The sequence below is a fragment of the Trematomus bernacchii genome, unplaced genomic scaffold, assembly GCF_902827165.1.
Source record: "Trematomus bernacchii unplaced genomic scaffold, fTreBer1.1, whole genome shotgun sequence".
Lineage (NCBI taxonomy): Eukaryota > Metazoa > Chordata > Actinopteri > Perciformes > Nototheniidae > Trematomus > Trematomus bernacchii.
Genome location: NW_022987588.1, coordinates 6246565 through 6257833, shown reverse-complemented (window position 1 = coordinate 6257833; position 11269 = coordinate 6246565). Strand labels below are relative to the sequence as shown.

Below are 11269 nucleotides of genomic sequence, written 5' to 3'. Positions count from 1 at the left end.
CATGTGCGCGTTCGTGTGTGTTGGAGGAGGGGCTCTGTAAGGAAGTGGCAGATTTCTTTCGGCTTCGTACTTTCAAATTCTAGCGCACTTGAGCTGGTTTCTCCATTCTTACCAACCCTACCTTTAACACGAGTGAGGATGATTTTGTGACATCTTAACTAATTGTAGAGCGAATCCTGGTATAATATGCAGCTTATACAAGAGAGACGCGGAGACCTCCAGCTCACAAACACTGAGCATACACTTTTCTCTGAAGTAGAACAGACATTTCTTTGCATGTTCGTAGACTTGTTGTAGATCAATTTGTATTTTTTTTTAATGAGGTCTGATAAACTTCAGACACAAATGATATTATTTAGATAATACGCCTGAATTGTTGAAGGAAAGTTATTTCTGTATTAGAATTGTCTCAGCATTTAAATCATCAGTTTTTACATAAAGCACTAATATACATCTGGTTTGAAATCTCCATTTTATTGGATTATTATGACAGATAATTATAAACTTAGATTATTGATTGTGTTTTACTCTATTACTGTATTTCTGTTATGTCATGCTTTATTATATGTTATCCTCCGCTCTGATACACACACGTCTCAACTATTATGGTAATGGTGGATTGCTGAATAATCCTTCTTAATTTATAAAAGTTAAGACATTTCGGCCTTGCTGTGGTTTCATTATTAACAGACTGCATTGAGACGCTTCCTCCTCCTCCTCCTCCTCCTCCTCCTCCTCCTCCTCCTCCTCCTCCTCCTCCTCCTCCTCCTGTGGAAGTGTTACCCTCTCATCCCCTATCTCCCCTCATCCTCTATTCTCCTCCTCACCTCCTCTGCACTCCATCCCTCTGCTGAGCACAGGTATTTGTTTAGGAATCTCTCGGTGGAAATTATACTCCATCTCCGGCGCTCTCTATCAACACACAATTATCATGGGCGATCATGCAGAACAGTGGTGAATTCAGCTGGGAGTCTGATGACATTACTGACTGCTGCAGGAGGAGGAGGCTGCAACACACCTGCATTAAACCTCTCTCTCTCTCTCACACACACACACACACACACACACACACACACACACACACACACACACACACACACACACACACACACACACACACACACGCACACACACACACACACACACACTGGCATACACTCTCTTTGGGATAATACACATTTTTCTTGAGGGAGTGTTGGATGAAAGGACCACTTTATATTGCCACAAGACAAATCCTTGTGATTTTATCTTATTACTTATTTATTTTTATTAGCATCGGCCAATCTCTGTGGCCTCTTGTTGTGACCTGCAGCAGCACCGAAATTAGACATAGTTAATGTTCTGCTCGCAACCAAATTTCTTCTACATATTAAAATGCAAAATAACATGCTCTTCATTAAAAAATGATTTCAATTCAATGCAAACCTAATTCACTGTCAAATTATTATTTTAAAGGGGCCTTATCATGCTTATTCAGGCTCATATTTGTATTTAGTGTCTCTACTGTGACATGTCTACATGCTTTAATGTTCAAAAAGCTCTTTATATTTCTCATACTGTGCTGCAGCACCTCTTTTCACCCTCTGTCTGAAACCAGAGCCCAGTCTGCTCTGATTGGTTAGATATAAGTCCACTTTAAAACAATTTCACGTATTTTCGATGCAAAAGGAACTTTATCAATCATAGCACAATGGCCTTTATAAACTAACAGCTTTACTTTTCCAACGGTGGAAAGTATTTTACTTTGAGGTATTTTAAAATTCTACTCCGAAATATTTCAGAGGCAAATAGTGTACTTTTTACTCCACTACATATATTTTAACACTTGCAGTTACTTTGTACATATACAGTACATAAACTGATATGGTATAATGCAGTACTGTAATAGTAAACACAGTATTTAAAGTATAAATTTGGTCCACATTGACCTACAACACTAAATTGCTACTGAAAATAAGCAACATAAAAATATGTTACTGTGAAAGATCCATTCTGCAAAACTTGGAGAAAATGTTGCAGAAAATACTTGATATTATTCTGAAATGGGACGTAAGTACTTATAGATGCTAATACTATTCTACTTTTACTTATGTAACATTTGAAATTAGGACTTTTACTTGTTTTGGAGTATTTGAAGACCATAGTATTTGTAGTTTTACTAAAGTAAAGGATCTGAGTACTTCATCCAACACTGTACATTATAGTAATCATGAGAAATCCATTGTTTTTTATAATCCAGTGTCCTTTCACTTTTGAAAGAGCGTTGCACTGCAGTATCCCGGTGTACTTTCTCTTATGGCTGAAGTAAAGATTGGTGTGGCAGTGCGGACAGCAATTTGAAATTCTCAAATTTGAAAGTGTGAATCTCCATCCTAAAGAGTTTTCTGTAAAGGCAAAGTCAATCTCACAAAGTAATCAATGCCTACATTGTGCCGCTGCATCCTGCATCCTGGATGCATTTCTCTCTGTATGATAAGCATATTATAAAGCTGGAAAGGCAGAGAGTTGATATACAGACACATGAGGAGCGACACTGGAGTCCATTCAGATCCTGATCAAATGCTCCATTCAAGAGTGAAATTACCCTCCGTCTGTCAGCAGAGGTGTGAGTTCTTTCATCTACAGATCCTTCCTCTCAACTTGTGATTAAATGCATACTGCAGTGCACATACACTGCACATATACTCTAGATAAGCAAAATAGCTTTCTGCCTCTCCGGGTGTAGCGTGATGTGTGAATTAAGTGAGACAGCAGTGCCCTCTTGTGGTGTTTTAGTTCCATTTTTTGTATTTTTCTAAATATTCGCCGATTTAGAAATATTGATTATTTTCCTCTAAAATGTATTTTATGTCTTTTTTTGACTGGTTAAAATTAGACTTTTGATTGTTGGCTGAAGCCTGAATTTGGGAGCACACATTCCTTCAACATTTTTTGACTTAGCTACAAAGACAAAGTGATTATTATCTTGCTGATGTTCAGGTGTATATCAGTATGTAGTGTCTCTGCTTTAAAGAGTCCTCTCCTGCTGATGTTCAGGTGTATATCATAGATAGATAGATAGATAGATAGATAGATAGATAGATAGCTTTAACTCTTCTTTTTATTAGCAAACAGATAACAGGAGAAAAAAAACATTAATTTGGACAGATATGATGTTGTGTCAACACACAAAAAAACAAGACGACAGAAACTCAACAACATAAACAGGAAATAGTTAAATAAACGTAGAAAGTCAATCACGCTTCAAGCTCGATTTAGAAACAGAATAAACTGTGCTGGGACCAAGAAACTCAAAACAAATAACAGCGTTTCAGGATATGTACATAGTTAAATAGTGTTGCAGATAAAGCATGTTACACTCAGTGAAATATAATATTTTATGATATTACAAAAGTCAGATTGCATTGTTCTCATTGTCAAAAAAAGACCAAAACCAACAACACACTGATGCTACTAACACGTGTGATATGTCTCTGTTCCATGAGCTCCGTATCTATCAATGAACCTGCTGTTGTTCAAATCTAGTCAAATCTATTTATTGACAAAAGCCCAATATCACAAAGCTCACATTTCTCCACAGGCTTTATGATCTGTACAGCACTTTGAAACTGTTAATATGGATACGAAAACAATCACGAGATGTTTTTTATTACATACAATAGGCTTCAAGTGTATGCTGAGTTTTCTATGCACTGTTCCGCTGTTGTGTATTTATCCTATTTGTGTATATTTTTCTGTATACCTGCAAGTTTCTTGAACCATTTTGTCTATCTATATCATGTTATGATTTTACTTTTTTTGTTGAGTATATTGTACTTTCATTGTTGAAGCCTGAGACTTTTAGCTGTGCGCTTGTATGTAATTATCTGTATTTAAACACTATACAAAGCATTATATACTGTATATAATGGCGTGTGTTCATATTCTCCCTGATACATGTCATTAGCATCCACTCAAAACCCTCACAACTTTTTTTCCACCTTCTGTTTGAGGATATATCTTCATGTCTGAATGCACTGAATGTAAATAACTTTGGGTAATATATTATCTGCTATATTAAATGTATTGTAATATGTGATCAGGCTGGTTGAGAATACCATATAACTGAATGTTATGCAGCTCAAATGAAAACATCCCAGGCTGGAGTGATGAAGGCACCATTTTTGGGTTGCAAAATGCTTATCCTGTCAGATCATTTATACCCAGAGCTTCCATATAAATAGTCTTTATTTACATAGCAGACACAGTGGGGAAAATGTCAGGTCTGGTGGTAAAACAAAGAGTCCCATCATCCAACCTGCTGCTGGGGGAATTCAGTTGCAGTGGATCTGGATGGTTCGGCCGATGAGGAGGAAGAGGAGGCCGGCCAGGAAGCAGAAGAAGATGCCGACGGGAGCGAACATGAAGGACAGCCCGTAGTGGAGGGACAGCTGGAAGTCTGCACACACTGTGGAGCGCTGGTGCTCGATGTAGAGCTCCACCACGTCCAACACCTGCACCCACAGCACGTACATCACCACCACACACAGCAGGAACAGGCCTGGGAGGGGGGGGGGGGGGGAGGATTAAAACTCACTTTATGATCCAAAACAGAAATACCAACACAACAATTTGAAAGTAAGCCATGACAGGTGAAAGTCCTTAATATTCAGAAGTATTATAAGCTACTTATAGCTTGTTCTGTAGAAAGAAATGTCCCATGCAACTGATATATGTGTTATGTCTGACACTATGGTTAGTAACACTCTTGGTTCAATGGGGCTGTTTAAGGTACTTTATATTACATGTTACTTATTAGACGCTTTTATCCCAAGCGACTTACATACTCAGTACTGTGGACAATCCCCACAGGAGCAATTTGGGGTGAAGTGTCTTGCCCAGAGACACAACGACATGCTGACTGCAGTGTGGTTTGAACCTGTGACCCCCTGATCCGAACACCTACACACTACCCACTGCGCCACACGCCTCCCGCCTTATACACAATTTAGTTTGGTAAGTTCTATAAATGTTTTGTCAATATTTAAAATATTCTCTCATCTTGCTTTTTTTGTGAAATACTGACTACAGGTTACAATCTTGGGCCAAGAACAGTTTTTTATTGAAACCATGAGAGACATTCAAGCAAACGTCTTTGAATAGTAGCATGCAATGGGAGAACATTCCGAAAACTTCAAGGCCCCCTTAAAAAGTGTGCTTAAAGTTTTTCTAATAGATGTAACCATTTGAAACCTCACCTGATGCCAGGAAGAGGCTCCCGCCTGCTTTATATAAACGGTGGCTGGCGAACGGAGCCGCACAGATGATGAAGAGACCCCCGAGCAACACAGCGGCCACTCCGATCAGCATGAAGATACTCCAGAAACCTCTGTAGACTGGACAACAGACATGTTAAACACGACTGTAAACAACGCCATTGTATCACTGAAGAATATAAACTCATTCTCTAACATAACTTAAAAAGACACTTACTGATGGCCGAGTCATACTCTGTTGCATTGTGGGAATGTTGAGACACGGGGAATGGGAAGAGGTAGGCGTGCGTGCACACTTTGGAGTGAGGCTGGTTTGCTGGGGAGAGAAAGAATACATTTCAGGCTAATATTCAGGTTCATATTTGTATTTTGTTCCTCTACTGTGACATGTCTCCATACTTTAATGTTCAAAAAGCTCTTTATTTTTCTCATACTGCCTGTGCTGCAGCAGCTCTTTTCACCCTCTGTTTGAAACCAGAGCCCAGTCTGCTCTGATTGGTTAGCTGGCCGGCTCTGTTGTGATTGGTCAACCGCTTAGAGATGCCCCGCCCCTTAGCCTATCACGTAAAATGTGTTGGAGCACTAGCCAATAGACTTTGAGTGTAACATAGTGATATCACTATGTTACAGAATTAATCAAAGGAGTCCAATGGAGGAAGGAGGTGAGTGTGTGGGAGAGTAGCTCGCTCTGGAGGGAACTTTGGGATTTTAGTCTTTGCAGACCATTTACATTCACAGAAACTTATATAACACACTACAGGAAAGGGAAAACCCCCAAAAAGCCTAATAGGGCCTCTTATATTTAGCCTTTTTTTTTATATATACAGAGGTCAATTAGAGGACATCACTTAATGAAACATATAAACAGTATAAGGTGAAGACTGCAATCCTTTTACTCTCATATGGCGCATTTCCACCATGGCGCGGAGCGCGGTTTAAGCGTGCCGTGTCGTGCCGGGCCCGTTTTTGGTTGCGTTTCCACTATGCCTAGTTCCGGCCCGGGGGTACTTTTTCACCTCTTTTCTGGCCCGACAAAATCGTGGTTCTATCGGGGCCAACAAACAGGGCTGAGTCGGGCTGAGTTTGCTAAACTAGAGAGAGAATCGCTGGCAAGGGGGCTACAACTACAACAAGATGAACATATTTGACCGTGATTTAATTGTAATACACGTTTCAAAATGATGCCGAAGTAACAACATACTGATACCGGTTAGTAAAAACCATGAATTAATGCTTTGTCAAGTCTGCAGACAGACGGCAGGCGAAAAACCTTTTAAAATGCGTGTTTTCTAGATGGAGATTGGCTAAGCTAACGCAGTATATGCTCCGACCGTCCACACTCACAACAACGGCCTATACAGACATAAATAAAGCAGCGACTGTATTCGCCATGACACAGGCAGTCTGTGGTTTGTACTTGTTTAACTTTTGTCTAGTTTCTCAACAGATATGAGGAGCTGTGAGCTCTGAGTGCTAACAGCTAACGGCTGTGTTGTTTTTCTGGGATTCGCATTGAAGATGACGTCACGGCTCCGCCTACACTGCGTTACTATAGATACTACCCCAGTTCCTAAACTGTAATGGAAATGCGCCATAAAGTGAGCCAGTCCTAACGAGGCCTAACGAGGCCTAGCCATACCGAGCGAGGGTGAGCGAGGCCGTGTAGTGGAAATGCGCCAATTGATTCAAGTTTGAAAACAGTGTCTCAAAGTAACGATTCATCTGCACTTTTTCCCTCATGTTTTTACTTTCTTCTCTCTTTGCTTCCACCATGTGAAATTCGCTCAGAGCCAGAGGCCGTTTCTGACAATGAGCCACCATTCAAAGCAAGAAAATCTGGAAATAGACGACGCACTATCACCTGACAAACAACCAGAATAACATCACATGGCACAGCGTCTAAACAGTCACATGGGGGCGTTTCTACCATTAAAGCATCATTCAAGTTTTATTGACGGGTTAGCAGCAAATGAAAAACTGAAATGTATTCTGAGTCATCGTGCTGCCATGTGACTCTGGAGGAGACTGGTTTCCTGAACTCAATGACTTCGAAAGGCGTGGAAAAGCACCAGTCATAGGAAAATGAATGGTTAAAAACAATGAATAATAATAATAATAATTGTTTTCCTTATGATGCAATAATAACGATCTATGGTAATCACCCTAATCTGCTTTATGTGTTATGTACTAACTTCTTCAATACTTAAAAAGAACAACAATTTCAATCATGGATTAAAAAAATTACTGTTTAATGCTTCTTTGCAATAACTTATTTAACTTGTTTTTAAAAGAATGCTGCTTTTTCATTTTGAATTGCCTTTAAAGAAATGCAGTGTCTTTCTATTTGTTAACTGCTCCACCTTTCTGCTTTTTTTTGTCTTTTAAAAGCAAATTCAATGTTTTGTTAACATCATACAAGTTGTATTTACAGGGCTTTGAGTTTTCATGTGTCACAATGTTGCTCTCTAAATAAAAATGCCTTGCTTCAACTGTATAGATTCCTTCCTATTGGATTTTAATTCGGTCAGAAGAAACAAAACAAACTATTTAAAAGAGTGAAATTAATGACTGTAAAACAGTGGAAATTATTAGACAGTTAAACCAAAGGCAACACATTAAAAGGATTAATTAACTAAGGAAGCAACATCATGAGAGACTTACTGAACCAGAGCTTCCACATCAGGTCTTCATCTCCAGCGCTGCCTCCAAACGAACACTTCCAGAAAAACCCTTCATGGTACAGAGTGACGTCAGGAGCGCCTTCCTGCACCACCACATCGCCACGCTGAAGAGATAGAAGAATGATTTATTACTTAAAGGTCCCCTATTATACTGTTTATCATCAATATATTATAGGTCTCAGATATACACAGAACATGTCTCTGAAGTGTTTGGCTCCGAACACCAAACAGATCATTGCAGCATCCCATAATCCCCTCTGTTTCAGCCCTGTTTCAAAAGTGCTGATACTCTGTCTGTTACTTCAGATGAAAATAAGGAGCCACTCCCCACGCCCCTCTGAGAGATATTTGGTTAAAAAGAACACAATGGTGCTCTAGGAGGAGATTCAGGTGATAAGGGGGGGGGGGGTTACCTTGGTTGGTGATTGGCTAATGGTTACACAAGCCAAAACATCGTTATGACATCATAATGGGGCGGAGTGGCGCAGCGGGCTGTGCGTTTGATCATCAGATCAAGGGGGCGTTGGGGAACTCCAGTTCGAAACCCGCTCCCGCCGCCACTGCGTCAGGCCGTTGTGTCCTTGGGCAAGACACTTCACCCGAATTTGCTCCTGTGGGTATTGTCCACAGTACATGTATGATATTAATGTGTACTTGTAAAGCGCCTTGATGACTTTAAGGTGTGAAGATGGGTGGTGTGGCGCAGTGGGCTGTGCATTGATCATCAGATCAAGGGGGCGAAACCCGCCGCCGCTGCGTCTGTAAAGCCGTTGTGTCCTTGGGCAAGACACTTCACCTGAATTTGCTCCTGTGGGTATTGTCCACAGTACATGACCGTTACATGTATGTATGTGTAATGTGTATCTGTAAAGCGCTTTGGGTCATGGAAAAAGCGCTATAATAAATATAAGGAATTATTATTTTATTATTATTAAAGTGGCCAAAATCTGACCAGCTCATTTTCAGACTGGTTTTTATAGAAATGGATCAGGACAAAAAGTGAGAGAATCTTTTTTCCTGAAACTTTCAGAATCTTTTTACACAGAGGGGACACATGTTGATGTATAAAAGACATGAAAAAGTAGATTTTGCATAATAGGTGACCTTTAACATATTCTTAAGTCTGCAGAATAAGGATGTGTACTCCTGAGAGCTGTCCCTGATCATGTGCGGCAGGTGTGAAGCTGTCAGGTCAGGAATGAGCTGAGCGAGCGCCTTCAACCTCCGGCAGGTTTGTTGGTGCCGAGCGAGCGTGCAAACCAAGGCCTCATCTCTGGTGGTCACTATTTTTGCACGTGAGAAAAAACTCCTTAATCGCCTGTGCGGTCCTCAATAAATCACCTCTCAGTGCAATGAGAGCAGCTGTAATGAAGTTGGACTGTCATCTTTTATTATGTTAATCTAAACAGGTGTGTTTTATTTTTAAATCTGCCTTTAAAGAGCTTGTAGAAGCACAGTATTGGGGTCAGGAACCCTTAAAAGGGGTGGTGAGATAAACCTGAGGTGTCAAAAGTAGTAAATAACATTTGAGAAATATTTATTTTTCAAAAAAGGATTCAAATGTTTAAAGACAACCATACAATAATTACCTTTTCCTCTAAATTAGTGAATAGTTTTTGCCTTTTCATGCCTTAAAATATATTTGAGCAAATCATTCAAGGGAAAATCATCAAGGGTATTAAGGGGTGAAAAGCAAAAGAATTGAGAGAGAAAACTAGAAAATACTATCGGATGCTGACAATCCAGATCAGATAAGATAAAATAAGATAAAATAAGATGCATTATGGTGAATCCTGCACTTATTGCCACACCTTATTATGCCATAATTAGGATATAGATTTAATTGAAAATATATATATATATATATATTCACATTGCATTACTGTACTTACTACGTGCTACCACTGTTATTGTGGTGATATCATGTCTCCATTCCTGTTTCACTGCCCACTATGAAAAGCTAAGTATGTTCTGCTCGGTGATATTTAATACAGCTCCATGCCACAGGGACTACTGGTATTTGTATCTCTATCATAGGGCCACAAGCAAGTCTCAATCACTGCATAGCTGCACACACACTACATTAAACAGTGTCTGATTACATGAAGAAGTCCTGAGGGGATGCTTCTTCACACTGCAGCTCATCTAATGAGAGAATGTTTGAAGCAACTGATTTTTAAAATAGACAGTAAGAAATGTACTTAAGTAATTTACTTAAAGACAATTATCATGTACTTTACATGTGTATTTCCATGTAATGCTACTGCTGACTTTCACTTTTGATATTTTAAGTACATGTTACTGGTACTACTTCTGTACTTTTATTTGAGTAAGAATTAGAATATAGGCCTTTCACCTGTAAAGGAGTATTTTAACAATTAAAATGGCACTTTTACCTCATGAAAGATCTGACTACTCCCCTCCACCAGTGAATATAATAGATGTACTGTCCTGTCCTGTTAGAGCAGCTGACCTAATGATATTTCCTTGGCTTACAAATATGAATATTTTTCAACCTAAAAACACATGATAACTATTATTTCAGACATGACAAACGATGACTGATGTGCTGCTGTCTGAACACCCACCTCGACTGTCACACCACCAACATCTCCAGGGTTTGGGTGGCAGCTCTCTGAAGCCATCAGCCAGTAATCTGTCCCAAACGAGAGGAGGGTGAACACAGCTGCTAACGCCCCGAAGAGCCCCGCAAAAAACAACGCCACGTTAAGCTTCATGGTCCGAGATAGGCCAGCAACTTTCCCCTCCAACTACAGCAAGCAAACTCCTTCCAGTACATCCACTGTGCTCCAGCTGGGTTTATGGATCCTCTCCTGTCCCTCTGTCTGTGTTATGTGAGGACAAGGTTGTGCACATGACTCCCTTTGGACCCTGCTGGGGTCTGCAGTCAGCCCACCCACCCAACCAACACCCTGGGCTATATTTGGGGTCTGATTCCTCCACACACTCCTCTCCACTGAGTGTGGAGCAGTTGGAGATTGTGAAGGGAGGGGATCAGCTGCGCAGAAATAACCGGCGGCAACTGGACACCCATCGTCTGCATGGGAATGTGAGGGCAGGGAGAGACTGAAAGGACAGAAGAAGAGTTTCAGTATCCCACAACACCCTGCTATAAGCTCATGTAAACAGACACATGTCGTTTCCTGTAAACAGGGGGATGAAAATTACTGTAAATGCATCCTTACTTATGAGGTATTTTCAGCTGTATCACACCCCCAGAACACAAAAGTAAATATCAAATGAAACAGTATAAAGTTCAAACTGGTTATAGAAATATAATACACATTTTTCCAAAACAACATCTTTTAAAAA

General features: G+C 40.1%; 1 protein-coding gene across 1 annotated transcript; it reads right to left on the bottom strand.

Moving 5' to 3' along the window:
* Nucleotides 1–3082: 3082 nt before the first annotated feature.
* On the bottom strand, nucleotides 3083–10986 carry tmem182a (transmembrane protein 182a). Its single transcript, XM_034128880.1, has 5 exons — nucleotides 10525–10986; nucleotides 7917–8040; nucleotides 5473–5571; nucleotides 5238–5375; nucleotides 3083–4540 (listed from the first exon to the last, which is right to left on the bottom strand). The coding sequence occupies exons 1-5, from the start codon at nucleotides 10672–10674 to the stop codon at nucleotides 4314–4316; spliced, it is 738 nt and encodes a 245-aa protein (XP_033984771.1). The 5' UTR covers nucleotides 10675–10986; the 3' UTR covers nucleotides 3083–4313.
* Nucleotides 10987–11269: the final 283 nt, after the last annotated feature.